Here is a 21985-nt window from a genome sequence, read left to right as displayed (position 1 = left end):
AAACATTGCTAGAATCCTAAGTGCAACAATACAGCGACTAGTACGTAGGGACAAAGAACTATTACAATAGTTATTGCATGGAAATAGAAGAGGACAACAAAAAGAGCAGAACAAGAGCCCTATTCCCAAAGATGAGAGAAATTAAAGAGAAATTTAAACCAAGAGTAGGGATGTTGAATAATCAGCAAGGGGAACAATCTGACTGACCAAGATGAAATAAAAGGAAGATGGAAACAATACACTGAAGAAATGTATAAAAGAGATACAAGGCTGACAGATTCATTCACGGAGAAACCGTATGATAACGAACCAGAAATTTTAGAATGTGAGGTGAAAGCTGCTCTTAAAACACTTGGAAGAAACAAATCGCCAGGAACAGATGGCATACCAATGGAGTTGCTACAAGCTACTGAGACCGAATCTGTCCAAATTTTGACAACAATCTGTCATGAAATTACCCCTGAAGGATCAGGTCCGCAGCCTCGGGGTTGTTCTTGATTCCAAGCTGTCCATGGAGGCTCAGATTTTGGCAGTGAGCCGGGCAGCTTGGTATCAACTACACCTCATACGGAGGTTGCAACCCTACCTTCCTATTCATCAGCTCCCACAGGTGGTACATGCCCTGGTCACCTCTCGATTAGACTACTGCAATGCGCTCTACGTGGGGTTACCCTTGAAAACGGTCCGGAAACTACAACTGGTGCAGAATGCGGCGGCACGCCTGCTTACAAACAGCCGCCGCAGTGATCACATCACGCCGGTGTTATTTCATCTACATTGGCTTCCAGTTGTTTTCCGGGCCCAATTCAAGGTGTTGGTCTTAACCTTTAAATCCCTATATGGTCTCGGCCCAGTTTACCTGAAGGAGCACCTCCAGTACCACCAACTAAGCCGCCCGACCAGATCAGCCACACAGGGCCTTCTCTCCGTCCCACCAACGAAAACAGCTAGGTTGGTGGGGACTAGAGAGAGGGCATTCTCAGTGGCGGCCCCCACTCTCTGGAACTCCCTCCCGTTCGATCTTCGCCATGCCCCTTCCCTGGATACATTTCGCCGAGCCTTAAAAACATGGCTCTTTGGACAGGCCTTTGGGGTCCCCGGGGTGGGCTAATTTCTTTATATTGTTTTAAAATTGTCTATTGATGGCCCTGTACTGCCGCTTTTTAAAATGGTTATTGTTGACTGCACTGTATTTTATTATGTATCTATATTGTATTGTTGAATTTTAATGTTGTACGTCGCCTAGAGTGGTTTCGGCCAGATAGGCAACACAAAAATTAAATTTATTTATTATTATTTATTATATGAAAAACTAAACAATGGTCCACAGACTGGAAGTGTTGCATATACATCCCAATTCCAAAGAAAGAAGATCCATACAGTAATTGTCAAACTATTGCCTTAATATCCCATGCAAGTAAAGTAATACTCAGGATTCTACAACAAAGGCTCTTACCATATATGGAATGAAAAATGCCAGACGTCCAAGCTGGATTTAGAAAGGGAAGAGGCACCAGAGATCATATCGCAAACATATGTTGGATAAAGGAATGGACCAAGGAATTTCAGAAGGAAATTTCAGAAGGATTGCAGCAAAGCCTTTTATTGTGTAGATCATGAAAAACTATGGAATGCTTTAAAAGAAATGGGGGTGTCACAGCATCTGATTGTCCTGATGCGCAACCTATACTCTGGACAAGAGGCTACTGTAAGGACAGAATATGAAGAAACCGATTGGTTCCGTATCAGAATGGATGTGAGACGGGTGTATTTTATCACCCTATTTGTTTAATCTATATGCAGAACATATGGAAAGCGGGATTGGACCAAGATGGAGGTATGAATATTGGAGGAAGAAATATCAATAATTTAAGATATGCAGACGATACCATACTACTAGCAGAAACCAGTAATGATTTGAAACGAATGCTGATGAAAGTTCAAGAGGAAAGCACAAAAGCAGGACTACAGCTGAACATCAAAAAGACTAAAGTAATGACAACAGAAGATTTATGCAACTTTACAGTTGACAATGAGGATATTGAACTTGTCAAGGATTATTATCAATACCTTGGCACAGTCATTAACCAAAATAGAGACAATAGTCAAGAAATCAGAAGAAGGCTAGGACTGGGGAGGGCAGCTGTGAGAGAACTAGACAAGGTCCTCAAATGTAAAGATGTATCACTGAACACTAAAGTCAGGATCATTCAGACCATGATATTTCCGATCTCTATGTACGGATGTGAAAGTTGGACAGTGAAACAAACGGATAAGAGAAAAATCAACTCATTTGAAATGTGGTGTCGGAGAAGAGCTTTGCGGATACCATGGACAGTGAAAAAGACAAATAGTTGGGTGTTAGAACAAATTAAACCAGAACTATCACTAGAAGCTAAAATGATGAAACTGAGGTTATCATACTTTGGACACGTAATGAGAAGACATGATTCATTAGAAAAGATAATAATGCTTGGAAAAACAGAAGGAAGTAGAAAAAGAGGAAGGCCAAACAAGAGATGGATTGATTCCATAAAGGAAGCCACAGACCTGAACTTACAAGATCTGAACAGGGTGGTTCATGACAGATGCTCTTGGAGGTCACTGATTCATAGGGTCACCATAAGTCGTAGCCGACTTGGAGGCACATAACAACAACAACATCACTAGAAGCTAAAATTATGAAACTGAGGTTATCATACTTTGGACACATGAGAAGACATGAGTCACTAGAAAAGACAATAATGCTGGGAATAAGAGGAAGACCAAACAAGAGATAGATTGATTCCATAAAGGAGGGCACAGACCTGAACTTACATGATCTGAACCGGGTGGTTCATGACAGATGCTATTGGAGGTCACCGATTCATAGGGTCGCTATAAGTCATAGTCGACTTGAAAGCACGTAACAATCATTGTCCAAATCTATGATAATTTTTTGTACACAATAACTCTTACAACAGTAAATTTATTCATTGTGGGTATTCATATCCTGAAGATAGCCCAATTAAATGCATGTTTCTTCTGTGTCCAGGTAAGTGTGCAAAAAACTGCGGCCTGCTTTATACTGACTTTAAGGAACCTTACTGTCCTGAAATGTGCTTATGACTGTACCCTTAAATAACCATCGTTTGTAATGTTGCTTCTTCACGCTAAGACACTTACTTCTCTCAAATTAAATTGCTATGTATTTGTGAAGGTGATAATTGACTGATAATGAATAAATTCATGAGCATTTTGCCATTCATTTGAAGCTTTCAATTAAAAGACAGGTACCTTGAGCACACAATGAGTATCAGCAATTAAAATCAGGAGGTAAAAGTTCACACGTCTAAAGTTACCAAGAAATCTCTCTAACACACACATACAGTTTGAAGGATTATAATGCTGGCACTGTGGCAATTTAGATAGCATAGTCTAAAACATAGGCTGAGATTCAGAGGTCCCTTGAGAAAGGGGAAGCAGGCAAGTAACCGGGGGGGGGGAATGGGGGCACCCCGTACAGTTGTGCTCCCTCCCCCAAATTTTTTAGGAAATTGTCTTCTTTTCAATATGTAATATAACGGACAATGACAACCTCCATTTAAAGAATAGCAACTTGTTTTAAGGAGCCATTTAAGAATAGGGCCCTCTGAAAAATTCAGTGAATAAGGCAGGGCAAATGCACAACAAAAGCCTCATCTGGAAGAGCCTCCAAAAGCCTGCTCACTCAAGACTTTCCTTAACGTGGATTTTTCATGATCACAATCACCCTATAATGACGTTGTTGTTGTTATATGCCTTCAAGTCCATTACGACTTATGGCAACCCTATGAATCAGCGATCTCCAGTAGCATCTGTTATAAACCACCCTGTTTGGATCTTGTAAATTCAGGTCTGTGGCTTCCTTTATGGAATCAATCCATCTCTTATTTGGTCTTCCTCTTTTCCCCCTGCATTATTGTCTTTTCTAGTGACTCATGTCTGCTCATTACGTGTCCAAAGCTTTCACATCTATATGTAGAAATTGGGAATACCATAGCCTGAATCATCCTGACCTTAGTGTTCAGTGATACATCTTTGCATTTGAGGACCTTTTCTAGTTCTCTCAAAGCTGCCCTCCCCAGTCCTAGCCTTCTGCTGATATCTTGACTATTGTCTCCATTTTGGTTAATGACTGTGCCAAGGTATTGATAATCCTTGACAAGTTCAATGTCCTCAGTGTCAACTTTAAAGTTAGATAAATATTCTGTTTTCATTACTTTAGTCTTCTTGATGTTCAGCTGTAGTCCTGTTTTTGTGCTTTCCTCTTTAACTTCTCCTCAAGACCACAGAACTGCTGGTTGTTCTATCAGCCAGCCCTTAGATCTCCAGGTGCTGCTTTTGAATGCCAGGTCAGTATATAATAAAACCTCCCTTGTCCATAATTTAATTGTGGATGAGGGTGCCGACCTGGCGTGTATAACCGAGACCTGGGTGGGTGAGCAGGGAGGAGTTGCCCTTTCTCAGCTTTGCCCACCTGGGTATACGGTGCAGCACTATGGCAGATCTGAGGGCCGGGGAGGCGGGGTCGCTGTGGTCTATAGGAGTATTTTCTATAGGAGTGTCCAAAGTATGATAACCTCAGTTTCATCATTTTAGCTTCTAGTGATAGTTTTGGTTTAATTTGTTCTAATTATTTGTCTTTTTCGCAGTCCATGGTATGCACAAAGCTCTCCTCCAACATCACTTTTCAAGCTTGCTGGTGCCACAGGTTATGCGTCTGAGGTGAGGGCAGCTGGTCCACCTCAGCAAGGTCCTCCCCAGCAGGGGGAGGAGGCTGTGTGGTGGCGACGGTGGAGTGGGCAAAAGAAGGTGGTGAAAGTTGGGTGGAGAAACTACTCCCAGACTGCGCTGGGCCTCCTCACTGATAACATGATCTATAGGGGTGAAACTGTCACTGTCAATAGCGCAGGAGCTTTCAGAGTTCAGCATGTCTGAAGGCACATTACTAGTGCCTTCTTCCCATTCAAAGTACAACTCCTCCTCCTCATTGCTTCATGCCCTTTCCACAGGGCTCATGATATGGGCTAGAGTTAGATTCCATGCCTTGGACATTCCTTTGCTCCGCTTTTCAGTTTCAGTTGTGCTGTCTACCCAGTCAGCAATAAAGAAGCATGTTTGTTTGCCTGCAGTAAGAAGTAAGAGTTTGTTTTGTAGTTATTATAATGGGTATTTATTTATTTATTTATTTATTACATTTATATACCGCCCCATAGCTGAAGCTCTCTGGGCGGTTTACAGCAATTAAAAACAATAAAAACAAATATACAAATTTTAAAACACACACAAAAATTTTAAAACACAATTAAAAAAAAAAATTAAAAACAATTTAAAAAAAATTAAAAACAATTTAAAAACGCATGCTAAAATGCCTGGGACAAGAGGAAAGTCTTGACCTGGCACCGAAAAGATAACAGTGTTGGCGCCACGCACACCACGTCAGGGAGATCATTCCATAATTTGGGGGCCACCACTGAGAAGGCCCTCTCCCTTGTTGCCAGACTCCCAGCTTCCCTCGGAGTAGGCAGCCGGAGGACGGCCTTGGATATTGAGTGTAGTGTATGGGTGGGTTCATGTCGGGAGAGGTGGTCCATCAGGTATTGTGGTCCTAAGCCGTGTTAGGGTTTATAGGTTAAAACCAGCAGCTTGAATCGAGCTCGGAAACATACAGGCAGCCAATGCATGTGGGCCAGAATAGGTTTTATGTGTTCGAACCGTCTGGTCCCTGTTACCAATCTGGCCGCTGCATTTTGCACAAGCTGCAGTTTCAGAACCATCTTCAAAGGCAGTTCCGCATAGAGCGCATTGCAGTAATCTAGCTTGGAGGTTATCATAGCATGGACAACTGAAGCCAGGTTATCCCTGTCCAGATAGGGGCATAGCTGGGTCACCAACCAAAGTTGGTAGAAGGCACTCCGTGCCACCAAGGCTACCTGAGCCTCAAGTGACAAAGATGGTTCTAGGAGAACCCCCAAGGTACAAACCTGCTCCTTCAGGGGGAGTGCAACCCCATCCAGGACAGGTTGGACATCCACCATCCGGTCAGAAGAACCACCCACTAGCAGCATCTCAGTCTTGTCTGGATTGAGCCTCAGTTTATTAGCCCTCATCCAGTCCATTGTCACAGTCAGGCACTGGTTCAGCATATTGACAGCCTTACTTGAAGAAGATGAAAAGGAGAAATAGAGCTGTGTGTCATCAGCATACTGATGGCAACGCACTCCAAAGCTCCGGATGACCACACCCAACGGTTTCATGTAGATGTTGAACAGCATGGAGGACAGAACTGACCCTTGCGGAACCCCATACTGGAGAGTCCAGGGTGCCAAGCAATGTTCCCCAAGCACCACCTTCTGGAGCCGACCCGCCAAGTAGGAACGGAACCACCGCCATGCAGACCCTCCCACTCGCAACTCAGTCAGTCTTCCCAGAAGGATACCATGTTCGAAGGTATAGAAAGCTGCTGAGAGATCAAGGAGAATCAACAGAGTCACACTCCCCGTCTCTCTCCCGACAGAGGTCATCATACAGCGCAACCAAGGCTGTTTCCGTGCCAAAACCAGGCCTGAAATCCGACTGAAATGGATCCAGATAATCTGTTTCATCCAAGAGTGTCTGGAGCTGGCCTGCCACCACTCGTTCAAGGACCTTGCCCAGGAATGGAACATTTGCTACTGGCCTATAGTTATTAATATTTTCTGGTTCCAGGGAGGGTCTCTTCAGGAGTACAGCAGGATTAGGTGCTTATTGCTAAAGAGTAAGATAAAGAGATAAAGTAAAAATGGCTACTCTTTACTCTTTTAAAGTACTCACTATACTCATAGCCATAGTGGCTATTTTCTTCTTCCTTTTTCTTGATTATTTGATGGCAAATGATGAAAACAGCCCTAGAGGAATAAAAATATTCTACACTACAGTTAGCTGGCTAGCTGGATACATAGGCAGGAATTCAGGCCTAATTTTTGATTTTCCCAATATGTGCAGCTCAGCCTGAGGGTTTTCAGGGTTTCTGGACAAAAACAAAACAAAACAAACAGCAATCTGCTGAAGTAAATTCCACTTGCTTTCCACAATTAGTTTCAAATTGCTTAGTGAGTCTTTTATATAGCAGCCAGTTAAAAAGTTTACTCTTGATTGTCCAACAAGATGGAAAATCTAAAGGCCAGGAACAAGACTAGAAGGGGGAACTCTCAAGGAGGAGTTAAACACACCCTAGAGTGTTTATTTTCTCTCCACCCTTCCCTAAACTTGTAGTATGGACAAGTTTGTTTTTCAGGTGGAATCTAAAACTGAGATACCTAACACAGCACCAAATCCATGCTCAGGAGCTTACTGTCTTTACCAAAGTAGTTCAATTCATGAAAAATCAGAATACAGGGACAGAGCACAGGTGAAGGGGACTGTAACTTATAGGCAAAGTCATCTCTGTTATCTTTTTGGCGCCTATTGAAGACCTTCCTCTTTCAACAAGCCTTTTAAGTTGAGACCTTATCCCAGTCTGCTTCTGTGTTGGAATTGCTTTCTAATATGTTTTTAAACCTTTTTTTTTTTACCTTTTTTTTTTTGCCTCACCCAGGAATGTGGCTGTCCCACCTAACATGGAAGGCTGACTACAGGATTGAGAAGGCACTTGTGCAAGGTCCCACTATAGTTACCTTTCCCAACATCCCATGCTGTTCTAAACAATTCACCAAGGACTGGGGGTGAGGGCAGCAACAAGAAGCTGCAGTGGGAGACTGATGAGCAGGTCACACTGCGCAAACAGAGTTCAACTACATTTCTCTGGATCTAACCCATAAAACAGAAAATATATTACCTGAGGTGAGGTTTTCTCTACATTTTCAAAAGGTTGATTTGTGAAAGTTGACTGCCAAAATGCTCATGAATTCATTCATTATTAGTCAATTACAACTTTCAGGAAGCCCTTCTCAATCAAAGTCTCTACTGACTTTCAAAACCAAGTCGAAAATATTCCTGTTTACACAGGCATTTGATGGCTGAAGGAGGCTATTCCTGGCAACTTGGAGATCACTTGATGGAAGAATGGTTTTACACTGCAACTGTGTTTTAGAATGTTGCATTAAATTGTTTTGCTATGTTTGCTACCCTGGGCTCCTTTCGGAGGAAGGATGGTATATAAATTTAATAAATAAAATTAATAGTTTCATTTTGATTGTCATTACTTTCAAGTTTATATCTACCCAAGTGTGTTCGTGGGACATGATCCTTTTGTTTACTCTTTTACTCACACATTTTATTATTATTTCATTTATTAATAATTTCCTATGAATTAAAGTGATTTAAAAATATCTAAATAGGTTTTAGAAAAAGAGCTTTAATCCAAAATAAGCAGCTACAGCAGAATAGATGAAATGGATAAAGATTCACTTACCTCATCTGCAATCATACACCTAGGGAGGGAAATTTAAAATTTAGAAGATAATCAAACTTTTAACTCAATAAAGCATGCATTCTATAGCAACCAAATATTTGTTTTTCAAGAGACATGCTGAGAATTCCAACAATTTCTCTCCAACATTATTGTTTAATGTTAATATTGAACTATGTAAGTAATTCCATAGGCTTTAGGCTTGTGTTTCTTGAACAGTAAATAGGCCCCAGCCATAACTATGCTACATGGCAAACCTCAGAGCATTTTCTGATATAATACAGAGGCCTGTTTTAAAGGGAAGGGAGAGAAGAAGGGGAGAATCTTACTAGAACTCTCAATTCCATATACAGTAGGGCCCCAGTCATACAGCGGGTTACATTCCAGACTCCCACTGAAAAGCAAAAACCGCTGAAAAGCAGAACTCATTGAATAGAATGGTGCACGATGCCCAAAAACCACCATGAAAGTGGAACAAGCGCCGTATGAGTGGGGCTTTAGTTTAATTGCATCTAACTGAGACTGCCGCATTAGCGAAGCGCCATAAAGCGAAGAGCTGTAAAGCGGGGCCCTACTGTACCTCAGCATTTTTTCAATGTACATGAAGTTGTAATGGCTGAGCAGTTAAGGCAGTGGACTTGAAATTCAAAGAGGACTACCCTGTTGGTTCAAATCCTATCACAGCACAACCATTTTGAAGAGCCAAGGTTCAAACTCCTACTCAGCCATAGAGTTCAGTGAGTAACCTTGGTTCAGTCATTCTTTCTCAACCTCACCTAGCTCCCAGGATTGTTGTGAGGACCACATACCTGCACTTCTTTGAGGAAGGTAGGCTAAAAATGTAATAAAAGTATTTTTCTCCTTCTATAACAGTCTGATACAGAAATAACTACAAGTTGTATCCAATTGGTGGCCTTCCACTGATGTATCTCTTTGATTTTGTGGAGGCTTTAGTCAGTGAAAGGGGGGGGTTGCATTTCTTCTTCCCTTCTGTTCTTCATCCCACACTATTCTAAAGGGTCTCTCAGAAGTCTGGAGCAGATTTTTGGGAGGGGAGGTTTTGCCAAAAATTGCCTCCCTCTCTATTCTGCTCACAGATGACCACGCTGTTTCAGCCTTCCATCAGATCGCTTAAGAAGCTAACCAAGGCACACAAAAAGATCAAAAAGGCTGTCTATTAGTAAGGTAACATGTTTATGTAGGTCAATTTACACATTTCTTGTATTATTTTTGATGGCAAATGTAGATCCACTGACCAGCAGCAAAAACAGTTTTGAGAACTGTGAATAATTCAGATTTATTGAAAAATGGGCTTTATTTCTGATTTTTGAACAATAAGTATCAAGATAATGTACCAACCATATATTGCTTTCATTGTAAAAGCACGTGTGCGTACACACACAGAGGGATATTATGTGTTCTTGTAAAGTTATGAATGAGGTAATTTCATGTGGTAAAAAATAATAATAATTCAATTAAAATACATAAGTGCATGTTGCCCTCATGCATATAATACTGGCCCCTCACCATCTCGACTTCTTTTGTCATCTATTTTGACAGCATTGTCTACCATGTAGGTGGTACTCAGTTCTTGATCAAAGCCAAGCAATTGTAGAATACATTTATTCTTTGGATAGTGTTTTTTACATTATTTGGACAGTGATATTACAGAAAAGTTATTTCCCATGCTGTAGAGTCACTGGAACGCCTTTCTGTAAAACTCCAGGCCAAGAAAATCCAGACTGTTTTGAGAGAAAACAAGACATAATTTCGTCCTGTGGTGATGATGTATTTACTTCCTAGTTTGGAGACAAAGATTGGAATCCCCAAATCACCTTGAAGAAAAGCAAATGTAACTGTAGATTGAGATGTCATGAGCTTATTTTGTAGATTGAATTGACACGAGCTCATTCTTTGCAGGAAAATCCACAGAGTGATAGTGGATGATTGCTCATCACGGTTTTGCAAACTTTCATCATGGGTCCTACAAATTTGTACTTTCCTTGTGATCAACATGCATGAGGCTACTAGGTAATATCAGGTGGAAGTTTGAAGAGAAGTATCATCATCAATTTGTTGATATCAGCCAATTATTTCTTTATTTAAAATATTTCTATCCTGCCCTTCCATCCCACAATGGGGCACACAGGGCAGCTTACAAAGCGATCACATACAGTAAATAAAAACACAATAAAACATTAAACAGATAAAAATACATAAAATACAGTTAACGGGGAGTGATAATAAAAGAGAACGAAAGAAGTAAAACTATAAAGGGAAAAAAATAAGATCAGTTTCAGGTTACAACTTCAGTCCCTCCCAAAAGCTCTCTGGAACAAGATGGTTTCAGAAGTCTCTGAAATACCATGAGGGAGGGAGCAAAGTGGGCTTGGGGTACCACAGCTGAAAAAGACCCTCTCCCACATGTTTGCCAATCTAACATCTTTCATTCTGGGTATGCAGAGGAGACCAGTGCCAAACGATCTTAAATCATGGGCACCTAACTTTTCGTCAGATCCCAGTTGGAGAGTTGGGATGCTTAGATTTGTCTAGATTTGTTATGAAAAAATTTAAAATTCCACTTTCCATGTATTTAATCAGTTTTTAAAAAGGAGAAAATGTAGACATTTACAGTACAATGTACTGTAAAATGTACAGTAGGGCCCCGCTTCCCGGCGCTTCGCTTCCCAGCGTTCCACTAATGCGGCGGCTTTCATTCCCCCCTTTTAAAGCTGATTTTGCGGCATTTTCACGCAACGCGCCCCATTATATTCAATGGGGTTCCACTTTAAGGCAATTTCCGCTTTATGGCGGGGGTCCAGAACGAAACCTGCCGTATAAGCAGAGCCCGCCTGTACTTGAGCAAATGGAAGCAAGTCCTTTCACTCATCTAGTGCTCTAAACCACTATCTTTAAACAGCACTCCCTGATGGACAGCATATGCCTGACATGTGAAACATGTTTTTCTCTCTCTTGTGAGACCCCTGGCAAACAGGAACTATCTGAAGATATGAAAATCTTTAAAGTAAGAACACCTGCCCATGGCTTTATGAGTCTGATAGCGCTAAATAAGGATACATGGCTGGCTATATTATATGTTATTAGGCAGAGAAAAAATTATAAACCCCATGAGCTACACACATTTCATGGTTCACATGACATGTACTTCTTTATCATGGGATTACCACAATGCATTGTATGTGAAGTTGCCTTGAAAATAGTCTTGAAGCTTCAGCTGGTCCAGAATAAGGCTGCTGAATTATTAACTGGGGCTAGACAATTTGAACATATTATGCTATTTATCATCTGCCCTTACTGCCTCTTATTTCTACTCCATATTCAAATACTGGTTTTGACATTTAAAGCGTGTAACAGCTTGGGACTAGGTTACCTGAAGGTTCCTTTCCTTCCATAACTACCTCACTGGACCTTGAGAACATCTTCAGAGGCCCTTTTCTGAATGCCCCTGCCAAACAAGGAGCATTGGGTGGCTACTAGGGAGAGGTGTAATACCCTGGTTGTAGAATGCTCTTCCCGGAGAAGCTTATCTGGCTCTTTCTTTACAGTCATTGTGCCACCACGAGCTTTTTATTTTCTCAGGGCTTGTAAGGTCTCTCAATTATTTTTAAATCTTTTAAATTCTGTTTAAATCTGCCATTTATTGGTTTGTGAATGGTCAAGATATTTTAGTATTTTTCTGATACTTTAAGGTGTTTAGAGAACATTGTTATTGAGAGGTAAATCAATGTTAATAAAATAAAAACTAAAACATATGTATGCTATCTTTCTATAAAAATGCTCAGTGTGGGTTACAACAATAATGTTAAACATATAAAAGCAGCAGCATTTCAACAAAAAACAATCCCAGCTTCCAAAAATAAATCCCACTGATATCTTTTAAAAGAACCTGAACACTGAAATTTTGGAAGACTCCTGAAAGCCAGCAGGAAGGTACATACATTTAGGACTGTAAAAACATTTTAGTCCATTAGAGATGTTTTTTAAAAGGTAATGAAAGTGAAAGTGACATCTAAAGAGAAAACTACCACATTCTTTAGAGAACAACATCACTGCATACCACATACTGGGCAGAATGAAGTGATTATATAGGCCAAAAAAGAAATCTCCTTATGATTAATATACAGTAATTCAAAATTATATTCCTTATCCTGTTAAGAAAATCCAGAGCTCCCCACCCCAAACCTTGTTAGTTACAAGCTTTTCCTCACTGCTTCCTAAGCTAATGAAATCATAAGCTGCCTACGCCAACATAAAGGTTATGTGCTTCCGAAGCAGATCTTCAGATAAAAACTTTGAGGCACAAACCTCAATTCTGTCACATATTTTGACTGCAACGAGCAGGACATCTTGTTCTTTGAAGTTCAATTAGTCATTTCCTTTTAACTGGTAGTTACCCAATTGAGACTAGATCATTCACATACCATCTGCTCACCAAAACTATACATAATTCTATCCAAGAAAGCCAATTTGAGTGGTAAGGCATTCCATTTCATTTCAGTCTATAAACTCAGCTCACTTGGACCAAATATTTCAGAAAGCGAGGAAGAATAATAGTCAGTGTCCTAGACTCTCATCCTCTTAAATCCAACTCTTAAGAAAATACCATGGCTTTACTTTGAGACTAAATAATAAAAATAAAAAACCCTAAATGCTATCCATATCCCAAGATGATTCCACCAAGAAGTAAAAATGTATGAATCCCGCTGTAGCCTAAAAACATGTAATGAGATCTTTATCCCTTTTAAACTATAGTAATAATGGCAGGGAAAGCAATTGTTCCCTATCCAGTAGTAAAACATTATGCCGTTTTAGTTTACTGTAAGCTATCTAAAGCAGGAATGATATAAATCCCCACTCAGTCATGAATCCCAGAGAATGACCTTGGCCCAGTCAGCGTCTCTCAACCTAACCCAGGGATGGTGTACCTGAGGCCCCTTCAGATGTTGTCGGACTCCAACTCCCATCATCTCTGAGCATAGGCCATGCTGGCTGGGGCTGATGGAATTTGAATCCAACAACATCTGGAGGGCCACAGCTTCTCCATCCCTGATCTGACCCATTCCACAAGGTTACTTGGAGAAAAGGCAGGATAGGAATGCTACTGCTGCTACTACTGCAGTGCTTTAAAAATAAAAATAAAGGAAAGTATGCAGTTTAGCATCACTGTGAATTTCTTTTTTTAAAGCCATTTAACTTTAATATTTATCTAATATCATTTAAACTATGTACGACCACTGCCCTTCCATCTCTCACCTTGCTTAAACTGCAAGCCTGACGCATACTAGTGCCTTTTAGTTTGCTTTATATATAGTGCCTTGTTCATTTAGGTGCTTTTGAAATGAAGACGGTAAGGAGCTGTAAAATAAGAAAGAGGGGGGAGCGCACAAATGCCTCCTTGGAAAAAGTGAAAGCTACTTCAAACTATAGGAACAAAACATCTGTCTAGAAATAGATTGAAAGTGTGCCTACAAAATGAAGGAAATTCTTGTCTGTGGAGCTGCTAGAACGAGCATTGTAATAAGCAGCATATGACTGAAGATAAGACAGCTCGAATTAAGGGGAAACCTTGGTTCAAAACTCCAGTCAGCCATGAAGCTCTCTGGGCAGTCCCGGGCAAATCTAGAGTTAGACTCTTCGATCTAGAGTTAAGTGTACATAATGCGGCTGGCAGAATCTTACTTCCTAACCACCACCTCCTCACAGCAGTCTCTGGAAAATGCTCCACTGAAGGTCAGAGGACCCTGCTGAATGGGGTGGGCTGCAGCACAGGAGAAAGGGGGGGAGTTACTGAAAATTAGGTGAAGACACCTTCTGCAAACAGAAGCTATCTTTCAGACTAGCCCAGTGTTCTTGAACTTTGGGTTTCAACCACTGGATCAGCTGGCTAGGGATGATGGGAGTTGTAGTCTAACAACATCAGGGGCCCCAAGGTTGAAGAACACTGGTAGCCTACCTCACAGGGCTGTCATAAGAGAAATTGGATAGGCTGTCCTGATCTCCTTGAAGAAAAGGCAAGATACACATTCATAAACAGGTCCTATTTGTTGCAGATTTTGGACCACACATATTATAGTATAATACACACATGGATAATACATGTTAATATGACCCCACTTTCCAAAGCAATCTCTTCCCGTTTTTCTCTAGCAGCTTATCCCTTCTAGCTTTTATACTGTCCCACTCATTCTGTCTCTTCCACACATATGCACACGTATGTGTGCACACGTGCATACACACCCACAAATAGTCCTTTCGCTAAGAATTTGGGCCTATAATTTATCCCTAAAGACATTAAAAAGCAGTTTACACATGTCAATATTATGATTATATATGTAACGTCATAGCACAGTATGGCAGCTATGTTCTATTCTTAGTATTTGCACTGAAATTTATACATTTGATTCAAAATGATTAACTTCACCGTGTTGTATCCACACTGCCATTCCGCTCATGCAACAGATTTCCATTTTGCATAGTGGAACTACCTCCTCCTGTCCCTGTAGCCCCTCCCCACACACACTTAAAATTTGCTCCAGAGAATTGGAGGGACCCTCTGGAGCAGGTTGTAGAGGTGAACAGGGACAGAAGCAGTAGTATGTTGCATGAGTGGTCCTCTTTTCACACAGTGTTGCATACAACCCACTGAGCAGAAGAGCTACGGATACATATTTACTTCACTAATAGGCAAAAAACCTTGCGGTTTAAGACCGTACCTATAGCCCAAAGATATTTTCCAAAGCAGGGAAATTGGTCAGCTAGAGTGAACGCACCAGGGGTCAGGAGACCTGACCTACTCTCTGAGATATTGTACTGCCCTACAAATTTGTCAAAATGCAAACACAATTTGGGTTGGTCTTTCACAGTCCAATCCCCTTCCTGTGGAGCTTGGAAGAATTTGGTAACGTGCCTCTGAGCATATGATGAGTGGTGGCAACACCTGCCATCTCCAAAGATGGAGAATTACATTTTTCTACGTTTGTTGGTGTTCGTCTTCCTTTGCTTCTTTCCTGTGTTACTACTGTTTCCACAGAGAATCTAATCTAGAAAATTATATTTCTCTCATTATTCATCCTAGAAATCTGTGTCAAATTTATTTTTATTAATTTCAAAGCCTTTTTATTGGTCAGTGTCATATGATGGTGAAGACAGCCTTTTGTGTTTCATATTGGAGGTTATGTTCTATTTATATTTTGGGTGCATTCGAATCCCCACACAGCCATGAAGCTCACTGGGTGACCTTGGGCCAGTCACTGCCTCTCAGCCTCAGAGGAAGGCAATGGTAAACCCCCTCTGAATACCGCTTACCATGAAAGCCCTATTCATAGGGTCGTCATAAGTCGGGATCGACTTGAAGGCAGTCCATTTCCATTTTTTCAACACTTATTTATTATTTTATTTATATCCCGCCCTTCCTCCCAGCAGGAGCCCAGGGCGGCAAAAAAAAAAAAAGCAATAAAAACACTCTAAAACATCATAAAAGCAGACCTTAAAATATACTAAAACAAAACAACTTTAAAAACATTTTTTAGAAAGCTTTGAAGACAAATTAAAAAAGGTAAACGTATTTTTTTGAAAAAAGGTTTAAAAACATTAAAAGCAATTCAAACACAGATGCAGACTTGAATCTGAAACTGCAGTTTGATGTAAAATCAGACGGATTACAATATGTTGCTACTTCAGGAATGACTCTAGCTGTTGGAAAGCACTAGCACCTGGTTGGCCACTGTGAGAACAGGATGCTGGACTAGATGGGCCACTGGCCTGATCCAGCAGGCTCTTCTTATGTTCTTATGTAAAAACAAACTTGGCCAAACAAAGATGCATGTTTTCGGCCTGCTATGTGTAAACCACTTTATTTAAGGAGAGGTGGGCATGGTCAATTAAAAACATAGAGCACACCTAGAATTTTGCTAGAATATATTTCACTTCCCACTGTTTTATCTCGTGCAAACTGAGACACTCCTCATGTCCACTGGAGACTATTCTGCAGAACAGTCAGTGCCATTATTCCACAATTATTTCTGGATATTTTTTAGTGTAAATTTTTCAAAATGTTGCTATACTTCACATATTCACAGAAATAGAAGTAAAAGAAAATAATTTACGATAGGAAACTTCACTAAAATTGCAAAGTAAATCAAACATATTTAAAGTGACTATCTGAGCCATATCAACTGTCTTAATAATGTTCCTTCCTCTCTGCTAAAACAAGATCAGCACAGCAGATTGTCGTCTTTCTATTATTTGGGCTGATTGCAGGTGTTGCCACCACTCACCATATGCTCAGAGGCACATGTTACCAAATTCTTCCAAGCTACACAGGAAGTGGATTGGACCGTGAAAGACCAACCCAAAGTGTGTTTGCATTTTGACAAATTTGTAGGGCAGTACAATATCTCAGAGAAGAGGTCAGGTCTCCTGCTCTCCCAGTGCATTCACTCCAGCTGCCCAATTTCCCTGCTTTTTAAAGTTTGATAGAACTATCTATTGGCTATAGGTACGTTCTTAAACCACAAGGTTTCTTGCCTATTAGTGAATCTCTCAGCTTTTTAATCCGGGGGGGTAAGAAATGGGATCCTGTGAAAGTTTACTGAGAATGGATCAATGATTTGCATGCTTATTGAGTTCAGTGGGATTTACTCTCCTGCAATCATGCTTAGGATAGATGAAACTGACCACAAGGGATGGGGACGAGAGGAGGATGGAGGGAAGGAAGGGCAAAGGGGAAGAGGGGGATGGGAGCAGGCAAGAGGGGGAGGGGAGGAGAAGGGCAAGTTTGATCATTTGCATGATTATTGTGTTTAGTGGGATTTACTCCTGTGCGATCATGCTTAGGCTATCCTAAAAGTAACTGGGGAGGGCTGGAGTGGGCAGGGGAGGAGGAAGGAGGAAGAGGGGAGGAGGAAGGAAGAGGAGATAGGAAGGAGGGGAAAGGCAGGCCTGATCATTTGAATGCTTATTGAGTTCAGTGGGATTTACCCCTATGCAATCATAGTTAGGATAGGTAAAACTGACCATGTGGGAGGAGAAGGGGAAGGGGAGAGGAGAGGGAAGGAGAAAGGGGGGAGTGGGAGGAGAAGGAGGGGACTGGAGGGGGAGGGGCAAAAAAGGGGGAGGGCAGGTTTGATCATTCGCATGCTTATTGAGTTCAATGGTATTTACTCCCGTGCAATCATGCTTAAGATAGTTAAAACTGAGCATGGGGATGGGGAGGAGGGGGAAGAAGGGGATTGGAAAGTGATGGCAAGGGAGAAGGAGGGGCAAAGAAAGGGGGAGGGAAGGGGCAAGAGGGAGGGGATAAGAGGGGGAAGGAGGAGGGAGGTTGGGGTTGATCATTTGCATACTTTTTGAGTTCAATGGGATTTATTTCTGTGCAATCATAGGTGAAACTGAACTGGGGGAGGGCAGGAGAAGTGGAGGAGACTGGGTGGGTGGGCACTGGGCAGAGGGGAAGCCCCGCTCCTTTCCAAAAGGAAAACATTGTGAACAGTATCATTGCTTTTCAGTGTTTTCCCCACCTTTTTATTCTACAGCAGGCACATGTAGCCTCCTACCAAAATTTAAACCTAAGTTGTCCCTGGCCACATCCACACCAGACCTTTATTTTACTTTAGACAGTCATTGCTTCTCCCAAAGAATCCTGGGAAGTGTAGCTAATGAAGGGTTCTGAGAGTTACTAGGAGACGCCCTGTTCCCCTCACAGACCTTCAATCAGAGCGGCTGACTATTGAACCACTCTGGCCACTGGAGCTCTGTCAGCGGAATAGGAGTCTCCTCTCAGCACCCTCCACAAACTACACTTCCCAGGATTCTTTGGGGGAAGCCATGACTGTCTCAAATGAAATAAAGGTCTGGTGTAGGTGTGGCAAGCCCTGCAGCTGTGTGTCTGGATTTTAGAACACTGACATTTGTTTCTTACTGAGCATGCCTGGCATTATCACTGAGTTCAATGTCAAATGTCTTAAATTAATTAAAAATTAGCCAGGCATTTTTAAAACTTTTAAACTGCAGAGGATGAAGATCAGGGTATGGGGGCATGGTCAGTAACAGGATTACATGTACTCAGTGACCATGGCTGATTTTTAATGAATTTCAACTAATTATGAGAACTCCGACAGAACAATGTCCAAAAGAGGTCTGGGTTTTTTCCCCCTCTCTTTTTATACCTTGAACTCTTGATTCTCTCGGTTTTGTGTATCTCCATGAAAATTTAGAGGGTTGTTACTCAAGTGTTTCTGAGTTCAGGACTATAAGTTTTGTAAGGTTTTGTTTTGAAATGAGCTTGTGGGAAGCATCAGAATGACATGGGGGTATTTTCAATTTAACATTGCGGAATGTGAAAAATCCACGCTGGCTGTTGTATACAGCCACTCTCATAGCTGTATAAACTGCTATAAGGGAAGTCACTCAGTCAGTGGAAGCTCATTTTTTGGATGGGGATCCATGTTTCAGTTGCCACCACCCTTGTCTTCCTCCTGATGGAGAATTCAGGTAAAGTAAGAAAGGAAGATAGTACTGCCTTTTGTAGTCTTTGTCCTTCTAGAAAAAGTGCACATTCCTTTCCCCACCCTGCTAAAATAAAGGCATTTACCTGAATCCTGGAAAGAGTCCTTGCTGGATCAAGAGATAAGGATCAAGCATAGGCCACAAATTAAGAGGGTTCATACAAAGAAAGCAGAGTACATAAGAAGAGGGCCTTGCTTCAGAGAACTACCATACTCATGGCTTGAAGAACAAGAGGTAGAGGGATAGCCAAAAACGTTTAAGAGATCTTGGTTGATTCCCTGTTTAAGAGGTGTGAAAAGGCAAATGGGTCTGAAGGCCTGATGGCAGTACAAGAATCAAGTACAATATTTTTGGGAGATACTGCGAAGAATATGGGAGAAATGGTGTAACAGTTGAATGATTTGGTATTTGACTGCTTAGAGGAAGTTCATGCAAACATTAAAAAAAATACAGCAATACCAAAGAAAAAGGAAACAATTAGCACTCCTCTTGTTGTATTGACTGATGGAAAAGACAAAGTGAAGTTCTGAGAAGTTTATGTTTCTCTTAAATTTCAAGTTAATAACACTCTTCAAGGCAATGTCATAAAACTGCTAAAGGCCTAAAGCCTAAAGGTACTACTAGTCAGCTCAGCAGTCTACAAAAGGGAAGCTAACCTCCAGATGTTGATGGACTCTTATCAACTCTAGCCAGCATGACCCATGATAAGGGATGATGGAAGTTGTAGACCAGCAACATCTGGAGTACCATAGCTTGGCCACTCTCAGTATAAACTTTGTGGAACTTGATGGAGGTTGGGGGAATAAAACCACAAAGTTCAAAGTAGCTATGTTTTTTGCTTTAATGACTTCATTTATGTCCCTCATGATTGTGAGTTACTTTTATTTGTTCACATTTTGGACTATTGCTTCAGTTTACCAACTGAAAGAAGGCAGTCATGTATATGGCTGCTAAAGCACATGACCATGAGCCTCTTTTTCTTACTTTTTCCATTGTCCTTGCAAAACAATGGGAAAACTAAAGACAAGATGTTCAGTTGCCCAAGGCTACTCAGTCAATTATGGCTGAACAGGTTTGAAAACAAGTCTCTCAGATTTAAGCCCATTGTTCTAGATAATAGGCTATATACATTTTATTTAGTGACAGATTTATAAAGGAAAATGAAAAACAAAACTACAGAGCAAGATGATGTCCCAGACTTCATAGAAACCAGCTTTCAATGCAGCAGAGGAAAGGCAAACAACTGCTGCAAGGTAAAAAGTCCTGTTGCACTTAAGTCATGCTTGTAAAGGACTTTTCTGCATCTGAGCAATTACCCTCATCTTGATTTCACTTTGGAGCAAACTATGGTTTGTGGTAACCATAGCACCCTTAATTTGGACATCATGGCAAACTATAGCGACCACAAACCAGGAGGGCAGAAAGATTACATGAGCCCATGTTGGTCTGATGAGCCTATAAACTGAGCCTATAAAACTGACCAGCCAGTCTTTACTACTGAAGACTAGGTGCTCAGGTAAAACTTCAAAGAACTGAAGGGTTAATGTACATACATTGTAAGTGGATGTTAAAAAGATCTATCCACCCATAGATCTTTTGCTTACAATATCCATTACAACATTTGTTGGCTTAAAACATGTTAAGTCTGCCTTTGCACCCTTTCCCAAGGCAGCTCATATCAACCAAGTACAATTTAAAGAAAGATAACAGAAACAAATTCAAAAGAACAGATAACAAAAGCAAACTAGCTTTAGCACCAAAGAGTCTCCACCCATCCTTCTTTTATGAGCAGGACTCACACAACCTAACAGAACATACTGTATAGAGGAAGAGTGCTGCTTCCCTTCAATTTGGAGTTCCAGATTTTCACCCACTCATGTGAATCAGTTTTATATAACACTCCAGCATATAATTTGCATCCTACTCACAAGCCAAGACTTTAGCATTAACATCTCTCTCATATTGGGGTTATTTAAGGAATGTGAGCCTGGTACATTTAAAAATGTGCAAGCAGACATTTCATTTCTATGTCATTAATCACACTATGCAGTCCTAAATTTGTAACAAAGATGACTTGTCTTGCAAGAATTAGGGTACTTTACCAAAAATAGAATCTCAAATGTCTTGCGCATGGAACGTTAAAAGTGAATCTGGTGCATGCAATGAGAGGTATCAGATTGACAGCAACGCTAAGTACTTTTGTAGTCATAGGAATGGCTGCGTCGAACTACCATCAGGAGGAAAGTGTGTCTAATAATGAAAAAGACTGTTGAGCCTTTAGAGCACTGGTTCTTAAACTGGGGTGCAAGACACTTTTTCTAGGGGTGCGAGGTGTTGTTCAAGAGATTTTAAAAATTCATTTAAATAGAAGCAGAAAATTAACTATACAACCAAGGATTTTGGAAAACTGACATATATCTTAGCTAAGTTAGGCTAAAACACATTAAAATAAAATAAAATTGAAATAAAAAATGAATGGTATTTTTTCAGGGGGTGCGAGAGCATATTTTGGAAATCCAAGCGGGGCTGGCAGTGGAAAAGATTAAGAACCACTGCTTTAGAGACATTTATCACAACTTTCAGCCCCAGAATGGAAATATATGATCACTGTAAAGCAGCTTCCTCCAAACACTGCCCTTGATATTTTGAACTACAATTCCCATCAGACCTAGTCAGCGTAGCCAATGATCAGGAATGATAGCAATTGTAGCCCAAAACTTCTGGAAGGCACCAGATTGGGGAAAGCTGTTCTAATGTGAGGTCAAGCTGATTCTAAATACAACACCAGTTCATGAAGAGTAATAACTTACTACAAATAAAACCTCTAGCCAATTGAGAATCAAGTGGTCAAACATGACCAGGACAGTACCATTTCAAGCTGGAGGTGTGTGTGTGTAAGGGTGGTGCAAGTTGGAATGATCTCACATGAAAAGAAAACCTTTAACAGAACACTAGTGCTTTAGGCAGAGGGCGAGGAGAAACCTTCTCTCCAAGATGCTAGTTTTCTATGTTCAGGGAGTTTTATAGAAGGGTAGTTTGTACAATCTA

General features: G+C 40.9%; 1 protein-coding gene across 5 annotated transcripts in view; it reads right to left on the bottom strand.

Moving 5' to 3' along the window:
- The window catches only part of ZRANB3 (zinc finger RANBP2-type containing 3), a 72412-nt gene that overhangs the window by 40541 nt on the left and 9886 nt on the right, over positions 1-21985 (bottom strand). For all 5 annotated transcript variants that reach the window (XM_061608921.1, XM_061608924.1, XM_061608923.1 and 2 more), the window contains one exon: positions 8414-8432. In XM_061608921.1, coding sequence (XP_061464905.1) covers positions 8414-8432 — 19 coding nt within the window. The remainder of the gene's footprint in view (positions 1-8413; positions 8433-21985) is intronic.

The sequence above is a fragment of the Rhineura floridana genome, chromosome 2 (assembly GCF_030035675.1).
Source record: "Rhineura floridana isolate rRhiFlo1 chromosome 2, rRhiFlo1.hap2, whole genome shotgun sequence".
NCBI lineage: Eukaryota > Metazoa > Chordata > Lepidosauria > Squamata > Rhineuridae > Rhineura > Rhineura floridana.
The sequence above is the reverse complement of the archived record's forward strand: the minus strand, read 5'-3'. Positions and strand labels throughout refer to the sequence as shown.